The sequence below is a fragment of the Ictalurus punctatus genome, chromosome 13 (genome assembly GCF_001660625.3).
Source record: "Ictalurus punctatus breed USDA103 chromosome 13, Coco_2.0, whole genome shotgun sequence".
Taxonomy (NCBI): Eukaryota; Metazoa; Chordata; class Actinopteri; order Siluriformes; family Ictaluridae; genus Ictalurus; species Ictalurus punctatus.
In genome coordinates this window covers 13,168,697-13,192,050 of record NC_030428.2, presented here as the reverse complement: position 1 = coordinate 13,192,050, position 23,354 = coordinate 13,168,697, and the positions used below count along the sequence as shown (strand labels likewise).

Here is a 23,354-nt window from a genome sequence, read left to right as displayed (position 1 = left end):
GTACCCCGCCTTGTGCCCGATGCTTCCTGGGATACGCTCCAGGTTCCCCGTGACCCTGAAGAAGGAGTAAGTGGTAGAAGATGGATGGATGGATGGATATTGACCAGGGAGACTGAGAGAAAGAGATTTTTACCTGCATAGACTATACATGTTAAACATGCTATTTGAACAGCCAAATGCCAAAAAATCTTTGAGAAATGAAAATTGTATCTTATAATTGACCCATCCCTAGTCCTTCTAAGAGATATGATAGCCGCAGAGCAACATAAGCACCACACATATCAAGAGCAGGCACATCACTGAACAGAAGGTTGAGCACCTCTGAGGCATCTAAGAATGATGACAACAAAAAGAGCAAATTGAGAGTAAAAGTCGTAGAGCAGAGCAAACTAACTTGCCATCAAAAGCAACAGATACACTGAACGTATACTGTGTAATCAGGTACTGCCATGCAAAAAAATAATTCATTAATAAAATAACACAACAAAATAAAATACAGATGAAAAAAATCTGGAAACAGAAACATATGAGGTCCTTTTCCAAAACCTTCAAACTGACTATCCATCAATGGTGGAATGAACTTGTAACGTCAATCCAGATAACAAAATCCATCACTATGTTAAAAAACAGCCCAGGTCTTCTGTGAACACTTAAGTAACCTCTAACTTGTCCCCACTCAAAAAAACAAAACAAAACAAAAAACCCTGCACTTACTGTATACTACTTCTTACACCTCTCATCTGTGCACTTTGCTCCTCTAGCACTCAATTAAAAATCTTGTATGGTAGGACCACTTTTATTGTTCTCTGCTTGATATATTGCTTTGCTTGTATTTCCTCATGTGTAAGTCACTTTGGATAAAAGCATCTGCTAAAGAAATAAATGTAAATCTAAACACACACAAGTTGCATTATTTAAACTGACTGTCAATGCATCTCATTGGCATGAATCATTACAATTGTCTGGCCAAAAGCAAACAGGTGTCCTGATTGTTTGATCATACAATTAATCTAGGAAGCCATCTGAATGACAAAATATGGCAGCTTAATGAGCCTCATGGCTTTTTTCCCTGAGCTGTAAGCTCATGTGGATTGTGATGGAGCTTATGAGGATTGTGATGGAGATCATGTAGTCACGATGTACCAACATTTCACTACATGAAATCTCTAGGATGTGAGATTGCATGGATAGTGCAAGTCTGAGTATTTTACAGACACAAATTGTAAACCTTACTAGGCTAAAACTTTGGACCCTAGCTATTTAATATCTGCAGATTGATATTCAAGAATAATTTTATCTTATCTTCCTCCATTTTAGGTAGATATTTATGATTAATTACACTTCCATCACTGTATTATTACTATAAGATTAATACCTGGTAGTTTTAGTTTGGGAACAAAGATTAAAAAATAATAGGACTTATGTGCAGAGAGTTAATAGCACTTGTGTGCCCTTTTCTTTTCATGGTTCACAGAATTAAAGTTTACTGTGCTAAAATTAACAGCTCACAACTGACTTGCTCTGCATATTTCTGAGATTGCAGTTAGTCTGTGCCCTTTTCCCCATTCAACCTCTAATTATACAGTCCCCTACAAAAGTATTGTAACAACAAGGCCAATTCTTTATTTTTTGCTATATGCTGAATACATTTGTGTTTGAGATCAAAAGATGAATATGAAACCATAGATCATATTTTCAGCTTTCATTTACATCTATATGTGTTAAACAACTTAGAGCATGCCACCTTTGGTGGCAGATCAACCAATTTTTTTAGTGAGCAAAAGTATAGGAACAGATAGTGATGAAGTAAATTAAAGTAATAAGACTTAATGTTTAGCTGCATATTCCTAGTTTGCAATCACTGCATCAAGCTGGTGACACACCAAACTGTTACATTCTTCTTTTGTGATACTTTTCCACAGCTTCTTTCAGTTGTTGTTTGTTTCGGGGGTTTCTCCCTTCATTCTCCTCTTCAGGAGGGGAAATACATGCTAAATTGGGTTAAGGTCTGGTCTGGGGTTTGACTTGGCCAGTCTAAAACCTTCCACTTTTTCCCCCCTGAATAATGCTTTGTTGAGTTGGCAGTGTGTTTTGGGTCATTGTCTTGCTGCATGATGAAGTTCCTCCCAATTAGTTTGGTTGCATTTCCCTGTAAACTGGCGGACAGAATGTTTCTGTAGACTTCTGAATTCATTCTGCTGCTACCATCATGAGTTACATCATCATTAAAGATTAGTGAGCCCTTTCCAGAAGCAGCCATGCAAGCCCAAGCCATGATACTACCTCCACCATGCTTGACTAATGAGCTCTTTTGTGGCTCATCTGTGTATTTCTCTGCAAATATAAATCTGGCCTTCCAATGCTTACTGATGATGAGTTGTTTGCGTTTGTGGTATGCCCCCTATATGCTTTTGAAGTCTTCTTCAAATGGTGGATTGTGATAACTTCACCCCTGCCCTGTGGAGGTTGTTGGCGATGTCACTGACTGCTATTATTTTTTTCCCTCACAGCTTTCACAATGTTTCTGTCATCAACTGCTTTTGTTTTCCTTGGCTGACCTGTTCCATGTCTGGTTGTTAGTATACCAGTGGTTTCTTTCTTTTTCAAGACATTTCAGATTGTTGCACTGGCTATGCTTGTGTAATAGCTCTGATTAATTTCCCCTCTTTTATTTGCTTCAAAATGGTTTGCTTTTCTTCCATAGACAGTGCTGTGGTCTTCATGTTGGTTTATCCTTTTTAACAACAAATGCAGTCTTCACAGGCGAAACCCATGGCTCAAACCAAGAGTAGACATTCAGAGGAATTAATATTTAAACAATCACTCTAACAGGGCACACCTGCACAACAAGTAACACCAGTCAATCACATGTTCCAATATATTTGGAAAAATGGGTAAGTTAAAACCAAAGGTACCATGTTCTAAGTTGTTTAACACATCTAGATGTAACTATCAGGAAATGAAAGCTGAAATTCTGATCTATCGTCTCACATTTATCTTTTGATCTCAAACCCATATGTCTTCAATGTGAGGCATAAAAAATTGGCCTTGCTGTTCCAATACTTTCACAGGGGACTGTATATAACAATGAGTCTTTATTGGTCACATATACATATGCACAGTGAAATTCTTTTCTTCGCATACCCCAGCATGTTAAGAAGTTGGGGTCAGAGCACAGGGTCAGCCATGATACAGCGCCCCTGGAGCAGAATACATTCAAATATCAGGGTATATACAGTCCCCTGTATGTTGCAAAAGTATTGTGATCCAAATTACATGAAAAAATTTCTACAGTCATCGATTTGTTTTTTAAACATGTATTTCAAATACAGGCATCAGGAATACTGGCCATTCCTGACCTTCCATCTTCTGGTATTCTTACCATTAGTATGCTTTTTCCCAGAGTTAGATGCTCTACTCCCACCATTTACATATTTGTTCTACACTTATTCCATTTTCCCATGATTTTTCCTTTTTTTCTCCTGTACTTTTCTATTTCTTTTTACTCCTTATTTCCTTCATCTATCCTGATAACAGACAACCCATTCTGCATTACTTTGCTGCTCTGTGATGAACCCACTGTAGCATGAAATATGGCCATCTTGAGACGGTAACAGACAGAGAGCAGTGGATTTACTGATAAGGTTGAGAAAGTAAAGCATGAGAGATGGAGGAGGAGGTTACAATGAAATGAAAGGAATAAGCAAATTGCCTATTAGACTGAGGGGGTGGAAATATCATGCCTCAACTTACATTTCAAATAGTGGTGGGGGGATTGGAGATTCAGTAAAAGAATTAGTGATGCATGGCTGTGGGGCAAAGTGCTTTCCGCAAGTCATATGTAATGTGGCTATAAGGTTCTTTTTGGGCATCATGGGCATGTGGATATAATAAAATGAACATTTGATCTGATGGATGTGATAAATGATCATATCTTTAAAACATTAAGAGGTGAGTTACTTTATTAATCACTAAAATAAATATAAAGTGATGAAAATAAACCTGTTAACATGCTGAGCTCAGACAAACATCTATATTCTGAAGATACTGTGGAAGGCAGTTAGACACATCATTCCTGCCTAAATTTCTGTTAAAAGGTCAAACTGAATGTTAATCAATGGTGTTGAAGTTGTTTTGTCAGAATGATGAAGGGAAGATTTCCTCTGGTTAAAATGTCGGTAGATGATGAGATCAAACCCACAGTGCATTCCTTTTCTTGTTTTCAAACAGAAACCAAAATTGAAAGAGAAAAGTCAGAGCTGACAATAATGAATAATTTCATTTAAAAAGAGTGCTGTTTCCAATAGTTGGTTTTAAGGCATATTAGGAAAGGCTGGCATCAATGTATATAGCTTCTAGCACAAATTGACAGAGTACCATAATATCCACAGTACAGCAATTACTATTAATTAGAATTGCAGTGTTTTGTATCTGATTGCTTGCTACATGCTACTTACAGATATAGTGGATATAAAAGTCTGCACACCCCTGTTAAAATGACAGGTTTTTGTGATGTAAAAATAAGGTCATAAATCATTTTCACTTGAATCTTGTTGGTTGCAATATCGCATTAAAGGTGGAAAAAGTTTATCTTGGATTAATTTATTGTACATCACAAAAATAAAAAAAAATTAAAAAATAATTTTAACAGGGGTGTGTAGACTTTTTATATCCACTATACAATCTCTCCCACCTTATTTACATGATCATTACAAAGCATGTTCCTCAATGCACAAAGGCATGTATAAAAAAACAACTATGTATAAATTAATATAGGAGAAGAGAGCATAAACCTATGACATACGATTATATTTTTTATTTGATTTTGACCACATAAGCACTAATTTGTGTTTGCCAGAGACACACAATTAACTGAATTATTACCCACAATATGAATAAATACCAGCAGATACTGAGTGCCATTGAGTGTGAGTGTGTGTACTAATTCAAAGCAATTATGTTATTAATTTTGATTTAAAATTCATCAGTATCTTTCAGTTGATAACTGATGTCAGATCGTTGTACAAGAAGATATTACTACAGAAGTGCATGCAGGTTATAGAGAACCTTCCATTCACAGAAGACAAGAGGAGTGGTGAAAAATGACACTTAACTTTAACTAAAATATTATAAAGAGTAAAAAGAAGGCAACAAAATGAAGAGAAGAGAGGAAGTGACTGCACATACAGTGAGGGAAAGAAGTATTTGATCCCCTGCTGATTTTGTACGTTTGCCCACTGACAAAGAAATGATCAGCCTATAATTTTAATGGTAGATTTATTTGAACAGTGAGAGACAGAATAACAACAAAAAAATCCAGAAAAACGCATGTCAAAAATGTTATAAATTGATTTGCATTTTAATGAGGGAAATAAGTATTTGACCCCTCTGCAAAACATGACTTAGTATTTGGTGGCAAAACCCTTGTTGGCAATCACAGAGGTCAGACGTTTCTTGTAGTTGGCCACCAGGTTTGCACACATCTCAGGAGGGATTTTGTCCCACTCCTCTTTGCAGATCTTCTCCAAGTCATTAATTTTTCGAAGCTGATGTTTGGCAACTCGAAGCTTCAGCTCCCTCCACAGATTTTCTATGGGATTAAGGTCTGGAGACTGGCTAGGCCACTCCAGGACCTTAATGTGCTTCTTCTTGAGCCACTCCTTTGTTGCCTTGGCCGTGTGTTTTGGGTCATTGTCATGCTGGAATACCCATCCACGACCCATTTTCAATGCCCTGGCTGAGGGAAGGAGGTTCTCACCCAAGATTTGACGGTACATGGCCCCGTCCATCGTCCCTTTGATGCGGTGGAGTTGTCCTGTCCCCTTAGCAGAAAAACACCCCCAAAGCATAATGTTTCCACCTCCATGTTTGACGGTGAGGATGGTGTTCTTGGGGTCATCGACAGCATTCCTCCTCCTCCAAAGACGGTGAGTTGAGTTGATGCCAAAGAGCTCCATTTTGGTCTCATCTGACCACAACACTTTCACCCAGTTGTCCTCTGAATCATTCAGATTTTCATTGGCAAACTTCAGACGGGCATGTATATGTGCTTTCTTGAGCAGGGAGACCTTGCGGGCGCTGCAGGATTTCAGTCCTTCACGGCGTACTGTGTTACCAATTGTTTTCTTGGTGACTATGGTCCCAGCTGCCTTGAGACCATTGACAAGATCCTCCCATGTAGTTCTGGGCTGATTCCTCACTGTTCTCATGATCACTGCAACTCCACGAGGTGAGATCTTGCATGGAGCCCCAGGCCGAGGGAGATTGACAGTTCTTTTGTGTTTCTTCAATTTGCGAATAATCACACCAACTGTTGTCACCTTCTCACCAAGCTGCTTGGCAATGGTCTTGTAGCCCATTCCAGACTTGTGTAGGTCTACAGTCTTGTCCCTGACATCCTTGGAGAGCTCTTTGGTGTTGGCCATGGTGGAGAGTTTGGAATCGGATTGATAGATTGCTTCTGTGGACAGGTGTCTTTTATACAGATAACAAGCTGAGATTAGGAGCACTCCCTTTAAGAGTGTGCTCCTAATCTCAGCTCGTTACCTGTATAAAAGACACCTGGGAGCCAGAAATCTTTCTGATTGAGAGGGGGTCAAATACTTATTTCCCTCATTAAAATGCAAATCAATTCATAACATTTTTGACATGCGTTTTTCTGGATTTTCTTCTTGTTATTCTGTCTCTCACTGTTCAAATAAATCTACCATTAAAATTATAGACTGATCATTTCTTTGTCAGTGGGCAAACGTACAAAATCAGCAGGGGATCAAATACTTCTTTCCCTCACTGTATTCAGCAAGGGATATATCTGTACAGAAAGGAAGAAGCAAATTTAAGATGAAAGGAAGGAAGTGACTACTCAGCGCAACATCCTTTGATGGTACTCTAAAATACTCCGGTGAGCTGCATGTACTCCTATAGCAGTATCACAAACAGAAAAGTCGGTCTGATACCTGAGGGGCCTCTCTGTCAAACGTGACCTTTACAGACTGAAAAGACATGCAAATGTGTGGACACTCACTGTATTGATTTCATTATTATTGTGAGCTGGTCTGGAAATTCATTGATCCACTGAGAAAACCCATGGCTTTCCATCTTTTTTTAATCACTCATCCTCCAATCAAAATAGGACCCATAATATTGACTGGTCCCACTAACAGAAGTCCTCAGGGAAAAGGCTTGTTTAGGCTCCAGCCTGAGAATTGGTCTGTTTCAATGTGGCTGGTATTACTGTATGATTATTTCAAATAGTTATGCCTGCCACATTGCTTCAAACTTTTACCTAGGGGTAGGCAATGTGATGATAAATTACAAAATGATGTTTAAAGAGTCTAACAGGTGAAGAGTACAGTAACAAACTGCATTATTATTAATAGCACAAGTGAGCTTTTTTATTTGTGCAGTCAGACAGTAATGTAAAACTTAGTCATGTAAGCAATGTTGCACCTTTTTAGCTCACATGCTGTTTATTCTACATGGCTTTGGCTTTGCTCTGCTCATGGCCACACACACACACAAACACACACAAGCTCATTGAGAGGAAGGGTGGAGACAGACAGACAGACAGGCATTAGCTATTACCCCTCTAACCCAGACACCTCCCTCCCAGTGCAGACCCATGCTCAAACTATTGTTGTTTACATTTGTTAATGATTTATCATGGTGGTGGAGGGCATATCATAGGATAAACATCATCAGTCAGAATAATTGTGTATTGAACTGCAGTGAATGGGATTAAAATGGGATTTGTAACCTGTATTCACCAAGATGTGAGATGGTATATTCCTTGAGATAACCATTCAGCTAACAGGAGAAACAACAAAAGGAAAATTCTAAATTACAAATATTATATTACCATCTTCCAAGTTTTCTCTTAAGTTTTTCTGTCATCCTCCATGTTTTATAATACACTATATGGGCATACGTTTGTGGACACCTGACCATCACACACATATGTGGTACTTCCTCAAACTATTGCCACAATGTTGGATGCACACATTTGTATAGGATGTCTTTATATGCTGTAGCATTACAGTTTTCCTTCACTGGAACTAATTGGTCCAAACCTGTTCCAGCATGACAATGCCCCTGTTCACAAAACGACGTTTATAAAGACATGGTTTGCCAAACTTAGTGTAGAAGAACTCGAGTTGCCTGTACAGAGCCTTGGCATCAACCCCATTGAACACCTTTGGGATGATCTGGAATGCCGAATGTGCACCAGGCCTCCTCTTCAAACATCAGTGCCTGACTTCACTAATGTTCTTGCGACTGAATGAGCAAATCCTCACAGCCACACCCCAAAATCTAATGAAAAGCCTTCCCAGAAGAGTGGAGGTTATTATAACAGTAAAAGAGGGACTAAATCTGGAATGGAATGTTCAACAAGGGTGTGATGGTCAGGTGTCCACAAACTTTTGGCCATATTGTGTATGCAGTAACAGTGTTTATTTTTGCCATCTTTGTTCTGGTTAATGTTTCTTAGGCTATATACAAAACATAACATAAACACCATCCTTTTTCTTTTCTTATTGTGATGTGACTAGGATATTCAGAATAACAAGAATTGAATACATAGCATTGCATTACTACTTCAAATGTGTGTGTGTGTGTGCTACAAAAAGTACTAGTAATGTGCATGAGGAAGCTGAGAGATGACTGTTGTTTTGTATTTTTAAGAAGCTCAACAGTGTAGCTAAGCTTAGGATCCAACTACTACTGATGAGGACCTGTATATGTGGACTAATAGAGGAAGTACAGCTTGATTCTTGAGCTATGGGATCTGACAGTTGAAATTCCACACAGAAGGAGGTTTAGGAAGAGAGAGATTACAGTTCAACTCCACTTCTGAGGAGGAGAAAAACACTCAGAGAGGATTTAAATGGAACTAATAATAGTAGTGAGTATATGAAGCATGTCTTGCTGTTTCCTTCTAGTACCTATAAAACATAAAACCATTTTTAAACATTTAAAAAAATTTCACCAGTGATTTAACAGTTCCTAGGGTGGGATCCAGTTTTTTAAAATTGTTTAACAGTCAACTTTGTGACATTTCAGCACTATGCTCAAGATTCTGCTTTGCCCCCCCTTTTAATCCTTCGGGTTATATACTTCATGCGTAAAGAGCATTTTATGCACAGCTAGGTATTAGTGGTTGTAACAGATTTTTCCTCCTGTTTTTAACACTGTAAAATTACTAATGTATTAAACCTGGGGTGTCAAACTCAATTACTTATATTATTTTTCATTTCATAAATTGACAAAAAAAAATTTAGTCATTCATACCACAAAGCCTTTACTGTAGCAATAAAGAAGAAATTATATGGGTTTATCTTAACTATTAGAAAATAACACCTAACTTCACTAAGAACATAACACTTCAACATTTTTCTTAGGTCACTACACTGATTTTAACTAATCAAATACTTATTGGATTTTTTGTTTTTTAGAGCCTTGAACACAAGTGTAAACCCAAACAGCGAACATATACTAAATCTATCATTTTTTTGTACATGGTCACATTAATCTGCACAACAGTGGGTTCCAAAAATATTCCATATGATATTATTTATTGTTATAGATTAAATTTTAAATGGTTTCAATTGACATTGTCGCCATTGATTAACACAGAATAGTCCTATGATGACAAAAATGTGCTTTAGAAATCTTTGCAAATTTATTAAAAATCTATACATGACTAGCAGTTCTAGAGACATCTCAAGACAATCAAAGCCCACAGGATGTACCTGAGCTCAATTTGGAATCTGAATACTTATCTAAATGAGATATTTCAGTTGATTTATTTTTTTTATATTTGGAAAATTTTCTAAAAATCTGTTTTGCTTTGTCATTATGGATTATGTGCAGATTAATTGCCAAAAAACGGACATTTAATACATTTTAAATTACATTTATAACACAATAAACTATGCAAAAACCGAAGAGGTCTGAATACTTTCCGAACCCACTATATATGTTCACTAGGTGCATGCACTCACACTGAATTTGAGTGACGAAATAATACTGTTATGTTAGCTGTACACAGCCTCCTAATTTAATTCCTCTGTGGCCAGGAGTCATAATTTTCCTCCTCACTGAGCAACTGCTTCATCCACATGGTCTTTGCTAGATGAATGTCCACATATTTGACATGCTCCATCCATACTCCTCTACAGCACAAAATGCAGATGACCATAAGCTTACATAACTAAGACCTCTGAGAAATTATACTCTCAATGGCATACCTTGCATAACTCGTCAGTGTCAACACCTAAGCTACTGAATTTTTTTTATACACCCAACGTAAATCAAATAACACAGTTTCACAATGTGGTCTATGTTTGTGGTCTATGTTTACAGAGAAGCACAGTATCTCAGACAGTTTAGACACAAAATCACAAGGTTGTGAGCTCAAATCCCAGCACTACCAAGCTGTTAGTGCTGGGCCTGTGAGCAAGGTCCACAACACTCACCAGCTCAGTTGTATACATGAGATAAATGTAAGTCGCTCTGAATCAGGGCATCTACCAAATGCTACTAGCACTTTTAGATAAAAAAAAAAGACAGGACTGACTTCAAAATAGAGTATATACATGATTCCCAATTACAATTGTATTTACTTTCCATGTTTTCCCACATGACATGACTTATGAAAGGTCATGTCATGAGTGAAAGTAAGAGAACCTCTCACCTGCTTAAAACAGGACGCGCCTGTAAGTACAGGAAAAACCTGTAAGTAACTGCTGGCATGGCCCTCATTATCAAGTACAAGGTTTTCTACATGAAGATCACTGCACAAAAGGATATATATGGGTAAATGATTTACAAAATTACTTAAAAAGTAATTTTTAATTACGTTTTAACTGTACATAAAAAGTACGTAATTGGCCCACCATGAGCTGCCAGAACTGCTTCAACACAACTTGACACGGAATATACAAGTCCCTGGAACTGTACTGGAGGGAAAAACACACTCTCCCATTACGTGTCCAATTGGGTTGAGATCATGTGGCTGTGAAGGCCACAGCATATGATTTACATGATTACTCATCAAACTAGTCACTAAGCCCTTGTGCATTGTGGATGAGCGTGTGTCATCCTGGAAGAGACTACTCTCATCAGGATCTAAAGGTTACATCATAGGATAAAGGTGATCAGTCAGAATAACTTTGTAATGATTTGCATTGGCCCTTCCATCCAAGAGGACAAGTGACAACAAAACAGTATGACAGAGCCACCATTTTATTTCCATTGTCATCCATCTGAACATTATGACAATGTTTATAGGAAACGAGTAAGAGCAGATATGTTTATTGCAGGTTATAGAAGATATTATACATTTACATTATAATAACAATATTCAATACAGTGGAAATGTATATGTAAAAATTCTAAATATGAATGCTGATGTCTGTTTGGCTTGGTTTACCTCAGAACTGTGTAGTACTTCTGCCACTTAGTGGCCACTTTCATTGCTACACTACAATTATCAAAGTCTTTTAAGCGGACAAACAGCATCACAATCAGAGGTATCTTACACCTCATCCCATTCCCTTTTGTTCAAGGAAGATCCCTGTGTTAAACTGAAACAAAGTTGCATTACAGAAAAATAACATTTTGTTTCCCATTAGTTAATAAAGATAAAAAATATACAGTTATGCTTTAGTATTTGAGATACAAAATAATTACACCAATTTGACAAGCGATGTAACCAATAAATCAGTTAATATTAGGTCAACCAAAGCATATTCAAGTCTATAATAAATAAAGAAATCAATAAGTCACTGTCAAAGTATACACATAGACATACTGACTTCAACATGGAGAAAACATCTGAAGTTAAAAGATTCTCTGTATTCTGTCATTATGTAGCTTTTTGCTCCTCAAAGTTATTAAAATTATATATATATTAGCTTAACCTATACTGTTTGATTTGTCTGAAGCACAATCTTATAATCCAAATTTCAGTGCTGACAGACAGAACTTGTAAAAATTTTAAAATAAGTTATAAAACTGAGTTCATCAACAAAGAAATCTAATTTTGACAGATTGTAAAGGTAGAAATGATTCCATGACAAATAATGACAAAAAAGAAGGTGAAAAGGGTACAATAAATCAACTCATCAGCACATGTGCCATACAACAACGGAGACAAATGGATGAGATATGAATGGAAGTTGCCAAGAGAAATTTTAAGAAAGTAGTGTCTCTACGACACAACAATCCTATGCTTTACCACAAAATCATAAACAATGTACATTCCCATTTGTATCTTGTGACATTTGGTATCAGTATAAATGTAGTCCCACCTTGCATATAGCATGTTTGTATTAATATGTTATACATTTCCTGAAATTTTTTAAATATTTTATTAGCTACATGTATTTTTGTTATTTTGTGTTTTTTGTTTTAGTAACTGATGAGCCAAACATTTTTTTTAAATAAAAACAGCACAACGTGCCTGGAAGACCAGAATATCTTGCAATATATTACTCCGCATTATATTAGTCAATATATTATTCTGAAGCTTCATTACTAAGAATTTAGTTTCATTTTACCAATCAAGTTCTCATTAATGTCTTTTACCACTACTGTAATGCTGCAATTTCCTTTGGATCAATAAAGTTTCTATCTATGATTTATCTATCTATCTTATCTATATGTACACACACACAGACATATATAACCCTAACCCTAATACATATATATATATATATATATATATATATATATATATATATATATATATATATATATATATATATATATATATATATGTGTGTGTGTGTGTGTGTGTGTGTGTGTGTATATATATATATATATATATATATATATATATATATATAATCTATCTATCTATCTATCTATCTATCTATCTATCTATCTTAAACCAATGTATTATAGTGATAGATGGGAGAAAATTGTAATTCCCCTATTGTAGTTGAGCCAACACATATTTGGCATCTAAACTAGAGATATCAGACTAATGTTGCCCACAGGTAAGGGAAGCTTAGAGCCTCCAATTCAGCATCATACAAACGTGCATGTTAATCATCACACACTCAACTCAAATAGCGTCAAGATATTAAGTACTAGTAAATAGTCTCTCTTTTTGGTTTCAGACACTGCAAGGCCCTGTCATACAGTACAGTAAAGTGTCATACAGTAGAGTAAAAAAGTAAACACATGTGCTGCAGGGTATAAAACAGCAATAGCAGCCATAAGCCAGAATCACTGCCTCAGCATGTATTTTGGTATCGCTTTGTGCAAACTTGTGTGACTTTCAGATGTTACTGAAGATCAAAAAAATCAAGTCAACACAAAAGCATACTATGAGATCCAGGAGGAATCCATTATTTGTCAAGAATGAGCCCCAGCGTTAACATATAAAATAGCGGATGATTTATTATATAACTATTATTTATATAAACAGTATAGTAAAATTGAACATTATAAAATAAACTTACATAATAATCATTTATTATAATATTTCAATGAAATGTGATCACTGCAGTGAAAGATTTTTCCACACTGCTTTATTACGGTTTCAATTGCAAGCTAATAGTTCATCACTATGGGCCAGTGTCTGCAAAAATCAAGATCCTGAGGAGAGCGTTTTACTTTGTTTTTAACTCAGAATGCAACATAATTTAACCTCATAAACCTCTTAGGTTTATCTATACATAGCATATGATGCATTACAGCGAACTATTTATTACTCAGGTAACTTAGCCTAATTAGATACTGTGTTTAACAGGCCTTAAAAATTCATTTGGTCATGTTTATGTGTTATATAACAAACTTGAGATGTTGGTTTATGAAACTATTCTTTTTTTAATGCATTTTGAAACAAATGTGTGATGATGGAGACATCAGTTAGGCTGGCAGCTATAAGCTTCCCTCATTTGTGAGCTACATTTGCCTGTAGTGCCAGAAAACACACACACAAACATACATACACACACATACATACACAATCTGTATATAATGGCTGATATTGACCTTTGTGAAACCTTCATTTTTTATTGGACGTAATTTTTGCCTGAACCATTTAACATGGCACTGGTCTTTACAACACAGTCTACCTTTGTCCATAGTGTCCATTGAAAGAGTTGTCTGTAGGTGGGGCAATGCTGACAGACTCAATAAGAGGACGCAGTGTTTGTCCAAAAGGCCTGTGGAGAGCATACAAATTCATGTTAAATGTAGAGTTTCAGGATGGCAGAATTTCTGGCATACATAATAAGAAAATGTTTAGTGTTAATACTGCTATCAGGTAATTGGTTTGAACTATTCCTATTCATTTTTTCGACACTCATGGTCTGTATGAGAGACTTACGTGGAAAGCACGTCGGATGGCAGGTCAGTAATATACGATGGGATTTTTCTTCCTGTTAAAAACTGGGCCATCTCACTACTGAAAGTGTTACAGTTGTGTTCAAAAAGGCGGTACGTCTCTGGTCTGTATAGAGAAATGAAGAAGAAAAAAATGCTCTAATATGTTACTATACATATGTAATTTGCTTCTGATTTTTGCATACTGAAGCTTTGTTGAAACATAAGCACATCATCTGAAACATGATCAAATCTGTAAAAGCAGGAAAAAATTATGAATTTGCCTATATGTAGACTCTTGCAGGGATGAAACATATTCTGTAAATATGTCCTTAGGAACTTCTGTGTTTCCCAAATCCACTATGGCATCGGGCTGTCCCAAAAGTGTAGCAGCCTGAAACAATGAACAATGCATGACTCAGCTCTTTTGGTGTGCTGTTGTATTACAGCTGTGTTCCTTATCTGAGAACTAACTTCTTTATATTTCTTTATGAACAACTAAGAAATAACACTGAAGACTATTTTAATATGTCTTACCGGTGGGCAGTGTGTTATACCCTGTCCCCCAAAGAAATACTCTGCTCCGTGGATTACTATTGCTGTGTGCCTAGGTTCAAATAACACAGGTTTTTAACTCAAGGCGTATAAACTTCTGGCATGTTATGCCACAACAAACATTCTTCGATGAGAAGCACCATCATAGAAGGACCAGACGGAAGAATGCAGAGATATGCATGGCTTTTAAATACTTACCAAACTCCTTCGAGTTGTTTTCCTGTCAATCAGAAAGCAAATGTTAATATGATAAATGGCTTTACAAGTAAAGACTATTTGCTTACCCTGGCAACTAATTGACTTTAGCTAGGATCTTGCTAGCCAAGTTACTCACCTAACAGAATAGGACTCAGCTGGCGAGCAAGTCCCTTTGACAGGTCATAAATATAGAGCTTCACATTGTAGGTCTGATCCTCCATCACTCCGCGCAGTTTTTAATTTACCTCCTACCTAAAATTTAATTAACGCTACAGGGATGTGTTCCGCCGGATTTTGCTTACCTGCTAAGGTTAACCACTAATTTAAAAGTTTAAGAAGACGCTAGCTAAACGAAAAGACAGTCACGCTACCTTAGTGACATAAAGCAAAAGACTAGGACGACTACAACACAGAAGATGACGGCGCTATTCACATCAGGAAACAGAAACTGCCTCGTTCATACTCCACAGCAATAGGTGGCGATATAAAAACAATAGTTAGTAAACAGGACATTTCGTGCAGTGTTCTTACATATCGACGTTTCTAACAGAATTGTAAAAAAAAAAAAAAAAAAAAAAAGGTATTATTTTCCAGCTGGTACAAGTTTTAAAAGTTCAGTCTAATCTAAGGTAAATACTTCTGCGGTAGTTTGGTTACATTTCTTTTCTGTTTTCTGTTTATTCGTCGGTCCGTGCCCAAACACTTCCGCCTTCACAGACCACGCTCTTCTACACTTTAATTGGTGTAAGTGATTCCATCTTCTGTCGTTGATTGGACTGTTGCGCTGTCACTCAAATTGTAGACTTTGGCCCACCCATCCCGCGCGGGATTTTGTGTTTTTGCTGCGAGACATCGCTTCCTCGTTGTAGACCATACGTTACTATCAAAAAGTAAAGTCTGGGGTTTATTTAAGGTTAAGGTGTAAAAAAAAAAAAAAAAGAAAAGAAAGAATGGCTGATTGGTCAGACTACCGTAACGAGGATGACGAAGTTGAGCAAGAAGAAGGAGAAGAATTTGCAGGTTTGCACCTCTTTCCTTTCACGTCGTTAAAAAGGCTTCAAGTTAACATCCAAGTGTAACCAACGTGGATTAAATGTAGTTATGAACCATGTTAATTATTAATTAATTAATATGCAATATGTTCTATTGACATTGTAATAGGAGAATACAAGAGCAGTGGGCGTGACAGCTTGGTGTTCTTAGTGGATGCATCTAAAGAAATGTTCATTACGGGAGAAGATGGAGAACCCTCTAACTTTGACATGACAATGCAGGTATGCACTCATATACTGCCTGAAATCCAAGCAGTCCTGCTTCTGAGCAAATTATGGTCAGTTTTACAACACCCATTTGTATCCGTCTTTTTCTTCTAGTGTGTGCGCAGTGTGTACACCAGTAAAATCATAAGTAGTGACCGAGACCTGGTTGCATTGGTGTTTTATGGGACTGAGCAGAGCAAGAACCCCAGAAACTCTTTCAAACATGTCTACGTTTACCATGATCTGGATTCTCCTGGTAAGCAAAAGATTTTGTGGTTGTATACTGTTGTCAGAGTTGTCAGTTTATAACCAGCCGATTCTTCTCTCAGGTGCTCGGCGTGTACAGGAAATCGATAACCTGAGAGGTGATAAAGGGGCTCAGCTGGCTGCAGAGAGCATGGGCAGTGGAGAGACATCACTCGGAGATGCTCTGTGGTGCTGTTCAAACTTGTATAGTGACATTAAGCTACGGCTGTCTCACAAACGTCTCATGATTTTCACCTGCAGAGATAACCCTCACGAAGGAGACAGAAATCGAGACAGACAGGCTTGTACTAAGGCTGATGATCTTAAAGAGACAGGTGAAAATACAAAATGTTAAACTTTTGGAAGCTTATATATCTGTTGTTGAATCTGACCTTGATATGAGTATTTCTCTCTTTCAACAGGAGTGGTTATAGACTTGATGCACCTTACCAAGTCGGGAGGGTTTGATGTTTCTCTGTTCTTCTGTGACATTGTAAGCCCACCTGAAGATGAGAGCGAGCTTGGGGTGCAGGGCGAACCTTGTGGGAAACTTGAGGAACTACAGAAGAGGGTCAGGGCCCGAGAGATGCAAAAGAGAGCTCAGAGAAGGTAAGTGAAAAGACTGTGTAATGTGTATGTGCAGTTGGAAAGTATGGATACAAAACCTAAAATGTATGTAGTAAACATTGTTTACATTGTAGGTAGTTTAAAAATTGTTTATAGACCATTTTACTCCATTGTTACTTGTTTCCAAGTGCCAAGAACTATAATAAAGGCATTTTCTTCCATATAGACAAAGGTAGCTAGCTGTCTTTCTAAAATTCTGGGCTTCATCAACCTCAATTGATGGGCTCCAAATTGCACAACTGGAACAAGTTACTGCAAAAACAGAAGATCTGTCTAGGCTGTCCCAGCAGAATATTAATGCACAATTTTATGTATCACACAAGAACTGTATAGTCTCATATTTGATTGGATATCACAAACAGATCAACCAAAAATGCTGGTTACAAGACTAGTCTAATTCGCATTATCTATTTGAGGATTCCTCTGTGTGTGTGTGTGTGTGTGTGTGTGTGAAGAGAATATGAAATTTGGAGGATGGTTATGAGAGTCAAGCTGGCCCTTACTCAAGGTTGCTACAAAGTCTTAAATACCATGCATATAGGAAACTTTGCCTACCAGGAAAAAAAGCCCATTCTATTATTTTTACTATATATTGAAGACATTACAGTTTGAGATCAAAAGATGAATAAGAGATGATATCAGAATTTCAGCTTTCATTTTCTGTTATTTACATCTAGATATGTTAAGCAGCTTAAAACATGGAATCTTTGGTGGCAGACCAACAAATTTGTTGGTGAGCAGAAGTATAGAACAGATTAAAATAGCTAACATTCAATATTTGATTGCATATCCCTTGCTTCCAATAACTGCATCAAGCCAGTGACCCACTGACATCAACAGACTGTTGCATTTTTCTTTTATGTTGCTTTTCCAGGCTTGTACTGCCGCTTCTTTCAGTTGTTTGTTTTGGGGGGGTGTTTCTCCCTTCAACCTCCTCTTCAGGAGATGAAATGCAACTGGGTTAAGGTCTGATGATTGACCTGGCCAGTCTAAAACCTTCCACTTTTTCCACCTGAATAATGCTTGTTGTGTGTGGGGTCATTGTCTTGCTGCATGATGAAGTTCCTCACAATTAGATGGGATGCATTTCTCTGTAAACTGGCAGACAAAATGTTTCTGTAGACTTCTGAATTCATTCCACTAATCTCCAATAAAGATTAGTGAGCCCGTTCCAGAAGCAACCATGCAAGCCCAAGACATGACACTAGGGATGTCATGAGAACCGATACTTCGGTACCAAGTCGGTACCAACATTCATAAAACGTGACGGTACTTGTTCTTATGGAGCAGCGTTGGAACCGATTCCAATGGTGGTAACGAGGTTGCAGTTCTTCCGGACCTGAAGGGGGCAGCAAATACACGCAAGTGTTTGTCGGTCCTCAAGTGGTGAAGAAGAAGAACAACGCCTACAAGCACACGGGAAACACTACAGAAGTTTAGCTCCACCATGACTCGTTGAGAGTAAAGGTGGTATGGAATATAGAAATACTTCACATTCGAGGCGGTTGACAACGAACATATAATTGATGCTGTGAAGCCGCTGTGTAACCGATGCTATCGTTCATTTCAAACACAGCGAGGAAGCACCTGGAATTTGGTGAAGCACCTGAAAGACGGTCCCTATATTATGTTTGTTTGTTTGAGGCAGCTGGCATTGTGGCCATGAAACCAGCTAACGTTGTGCTCCATGTAATGTTTGCGGTAACCAGTTATCTGTTAACAACGCTAACGCATTGCAGTGTTATAAACTACCTCCGAATGGGCCATCATGCATCACCATTCAGCCCGTGTCCTGTCAGCTAAATGTAACCTAACGTCACTAATAATTATTCACATGTTCATGCTTTTAATAAATCTTTCTGTCCTGCCACCATATCAGTGAATTTAAACTAATGCTTGCATTCAGAGTATAAGGTGTGTGTGCGCGCGCGCGCGCATTTAGGACTGCACCTCCACTCGTTGTCAGATAGTGTTTGATAACTAAAGCACATAAAATTCTGGTATGGCCTCTATATTTCTGCACATGAAGTCTTCTTTGAATGGTAGATTGTGATACCTTCAAGCTTGCCCTGTGAAGGTAGTTGGTAATTTCACTAACTGTTTTGGGGCTTTTCCTCACAGCTCTCACAATGTTTTTGTCATCAACTGCTGCTGTTTTCCTTGGCTGACCTGTTCCATGTCTGTTTGTTAGTACACCAGTGGTTTCTTTATTTTTCAAGACTTTCCAATTTGTTGTACTGGCTATGCCCATTGCTTGTGCAACAGTTCTGAGAGATTTCCCCTTTTTCTCCACTTCATAATGGCTTGCTTTTCTCCCACAGACAGCTCTCAAGTTGGTTTATCCTTTTAACAACAAATTCAGTCTTCACAGGCAAAACCTAGGCCTCAAACCAAGAGTAGACATTCAGAGCTGTTAATTCTTTAAACAGTCCATTTTAAAGGGCACGCCTGGGTAGCAAGAAACAGTTATCAGTCACAATTTTGATCACTTGTATGACAAGCAAAAGGTTCTAAGTGGTTTAACATATCTAGATGTAAATATGAGGAAATGAAAGCTGAAATTATGATCTGTTGTCTCGTAATCATCTTTTGACCTTAAATGCAAATGTCTTCAGTGTATAGTGAAAACAAGAGAATTGGCCTTGCTGTTAAAATACTTTCAGTGGGGATTGTAAATAAGCCCATTGCAAATAAAATATCACAACCCACATATGCCCCTTTTATATAATTGCCCCTGTAATGATATGTCTTATACCAACTTTTTTTTCTAAGAATTACTTTTTCTCTGGGAGATGATATGAATGTGGCAGTGGGTATCTACGTGTTGGCCAGAACAGCGAGAAAACCTTCTGCTGTCAAGTTGTACAGAGATACCAATGAGCCAGTTCGCACTAAGACTCGTCTCTTCCACGCCCAAAATGGAAGCCTGCTTCTGCCTAGTGATACCAAGAAAGCCCAGGTAACTGCTCAAATTGCATTTTTAAAGAATCATCTGTTATGCATAAGCCTATGGTAACAAGATTTAGCATGTACATGTTCTCTTTTTGATTAATAAAGGTTTATGGAAACAAGCAGATTGTTATGGAGAAGGACGAAGTGGATGAGATCAAAAAGTTTGATGATCCAGGTCTGGTTCTGATGGGGTTTAAGCCAATGGATCGTTTGAAATTGCACCATCATATACGACCTTCATTGTTCGTATATCCCGAGGAGGAGCAAGTCACAGGCAAGGCTTTGTTTGTTGCTTTTTCTGTACAGATTTGATTTAAACCGAAATGCTTGTTATTGTTTTCTGGCATAATAGTACCTCTTTCACTTCTCAAAACACATTCAACACTCTTCCAGGGAGTTCCTGTGTTTTCACCGCTCTGCTGCAAAGATGTAGTGAAAGAAACCTGTTTGCATTGTGCAAATTAACATCACGACGTAACACTCCACCTCGCTTTGTGGCCTTGGTACCCCAGACAGAAGTTGTGGACAACAGTCAGGTTCAAGTTGCACCACCAGGTACCACCTGTCATTTTATAGCAAAATATTATTCACCATAATGAATATGTGCAGTAATTATACGTTACTGTAGATCTGTCATCCTGTAAAGATATGAACACTAAACACTGTTTGCTTTCATGATACAGGCTTTCATGCTATTTTCCTACCCTATGCGGATGATATACGCACTCTGGATGTGCACGAGTGTCCTACAGCCTCTGATGAACAAGTTAACAAAATGAAAGAGATCGTGCACAAACTCCGCTTCAAATATAGGTATTGTTTTCATTTTTGCCATGTTATTTAAAAGGGAATTGCTGTAGTGTGTCCTAATAAAAACAGTAATGAACAAATAAGCCAATTTCATTTGTGAATTGTATGCCTATAGGAGTGATGCATTTGAAAATCCAGTTCTGCAACAGCATTATAGGAATCTGGAGGCCCTAGCTCTGGATATGATGGCACCTGAAGCTATTGAAGACTTTACAAGTAAGAGCTTTCCTTATCTGAATTAGCCATGTTTTTAATCTGTGATGTCAAATCATGAATCACATGTATCCTCATATGCAGTACTGTATATGGCCAAAAGTTTGGTGACACCTGCACATCACACCCATGTGTTTTTGAACATCCTATTCCAGATTTGGTCCCCTAATTGATATTATAATAACCTTATGGGAAGGCTTTCCACTAGATTTTGAGTGTGACCGTGAGGTCAGGCACTGGTGTTGGGTGAGGAGGCCTGGGTTGCAGTCTGTGTTCCAGTTCATCCCAAAGGTGTTCAGTGAAGTTGAGGTCAGGGCCCTGTGCAGGCCTCTCAAATTATTCTACTCTAAACTTGGCAAATCATATCTTCGTAGACCTTGCTTTGTGAACATTGCCATTGTCATACTAGAACAGGTTTGGGCCTCTTAGTTCCAGTGAATGGAAATTGTAATGTTACAGCATACAAAGACTTCCTATACAACTCTGTCCTTCCAGCTTTGTGGCAACAGTTTGGGGAAGGCACATATATGTGTGTGATGGTCAGGTGTCGACAAACTTTATATAGTGTGTGTGTGTGTGTATGTATGTATGTATGTATGTATGTATGTATGTATGTATGTATGTATGTATATATATATATATATATTAGTGTTATTGTTAAATTTCATATTTTTGTCCATCTCAGTGCCCAAGGTGAAAATGATGGATGATCGACTTGGTCCTCTAGTTCAGGAATTCAAAGATTTGGTCTATCCAGCGGACTACAACCCTGAAGGCAAGCCATCAGCCAAACGTAAACCAGGTGAGGGATCATGGATTTTAGAAACGACCTAGGTAAAGGTGACATATTTTCATTAGCAGTGTCAGTCACTATTAATGCTGCTGAAAACATTCCTTTGTTTAACAGCTGAGGCTGGGGGAGGTGTTGACAAGAAACCAAAAGTTGAGATTTCAGAAGATGAGCTGCGAGCCCATGTGGCTAACGGAACTTTGGGCAAGCTGACGGTACCTGTGCTTAAAGATGCCTGCAAACAATTTGGAGTACGAACCACAGGAACCAAGAAACAGGAACTCATAGATGCTCTGACTGCACAGCTCTCTAAATAAATTGTGACAGTAGACAGCTGAAGATTTTGCCTGAGTTTATCTGATACAGTGCCTGATGCTGACACTTGATATGAACAGTTAAGATGTGTTAAATAAGGAGTAGTTTTGCTGTTTTAGTAGGTGAAGGAAGTGTTTCCATACTGCAAATGCTGTTACAGCATTTTAATCTTCACTTACTGTTGTTACACATTGTTTTAAGGATTTGTAAAACAGAAAACAAAAACCTTTAAACACTAATTAAAACTTTTTGTACTGTTTGATTTCCAGAAAGAACGAGCGTCTCTGTTGTAAATACATTGTACGTACCAGTACAAAATAACTACAAAATACAACATTCAAAAGAAACAGAAGATATTTAAATGGTTGATTTATGATTCTTTATTTTTACTAGGAAACAGTATTACATGGGAGATTATTCTCTTTGTAATAACATTTCTGTTCAGTAGTTTTTGTCTCAGTGGTGTCACAACTCCAATCCAATTGGAGCTCCAGAGCTCCAAATTCCCTGGTCCGATCCTTTCTTCCAGGTTCATTTGTTTCTTTTCATTGGCCAAAAACATTCCAGTAGGAAGATTGGCTATGATAAATTTGAATGAGTGTGGAATGTTAAAATGCCACTCTGCAATTGAGTGGCGTCCCATCCTGGGTGCATTATCCCACCTTGCACCCAGTGTTGCTAGGGTTGGTTCCAGATTTTCCATGACCCAGACCAGTAAAAGTGATTGCTAACGATGAATGAATGAATTTTTTTTTTCTCATTATCTGTCCAACATGCCTGCCTCTTAATGCCATTTTTTTATATTGAAAACCAGGAAGGTGTGATCATGACTTCAGGCAGCAGTACTGCTCTCCTGACGACATTAAGAAACGTTCAATTCCAATAACAGGGTTGCTTGACACTTCAGATTGCTTTGCAGATTTATATAATTCAATGGCCAGATTAAAGTGATGTGCTCACATAACTTTTTTGGGGGTAAAAATTATCGTTCAGTAAAAAAAAAAGTTTTTGTACAGATTATAAATATACTGGACAAAAATATATAGCATTTA

The 23,354-nt window shown here is 37.6% G+C and overlaps 2 protein-coding genes across 2 annotated transcripts; one reads left to right on the top strand and one right to left on the bottom strand.

Moving 5' to 3' along the window:
* Positions 1-11,228: 11,228 nt before the first annotated feature.
* desi1b (desumoylating isopeptidase 1b) lies at positions 11,229-15,817 on the bottom strand. Its single transcript, XM_017483744.3, has 6 exons — positions 15,227-15,817; positions 15,091-15,112; positions 14,875-14,944; positions 14,622-14,731; positions 14,342-14,464; positions 11,229-14,177 (listed from the first exon to the last, which is right to left on the bottom strand). Exons 1-6 carry the CDS (start codon positions 15,309-15,311, stop codon positions 14,084-14,086), a joined length of 504 nt encoding a protein of 167 aa, XP_017339233.1. The 5' UTR covers positions 15,312-15,817; the 3' UTR covers positions 11,229-14,083.
* A 96-nt stretch (positions 15,818-15,913) lies between these two features.
* xrcc6 (X-ray repair complementing defective repair in Chinese hamster cells 6) lies at positions 15,914-22,564 on the top strand. Its single transcript, XM_017483743.3, has 12 exons — positions 15,914-16,110; positions 16,252-16,364; positions 16,464-16,605; positions 16,679-16,930; positions 17,018-17,204; positions 19,995-20,181; positions 20,280-20,448; positions 20,568-20,729; positions 20,858-20,987; positions 21,100-21,200; positions 21,883-21,999; positions 22,105-22,564. The coding sequence occupies exons 1-12, from the start codon at positions 16,041-16,043 to the stop codon at positions 22,302-22,304; spliced, it is 1,830 nt and encodes a 609-aa protein (XP_017339232.2). The 5' UTR covers positions 15,914-16,040; the 3' UTR covers positions 22,305-22,564.
* The last annotated feature ends 790 nt before the right edge of the window (positions 22,565-23,354 follow it).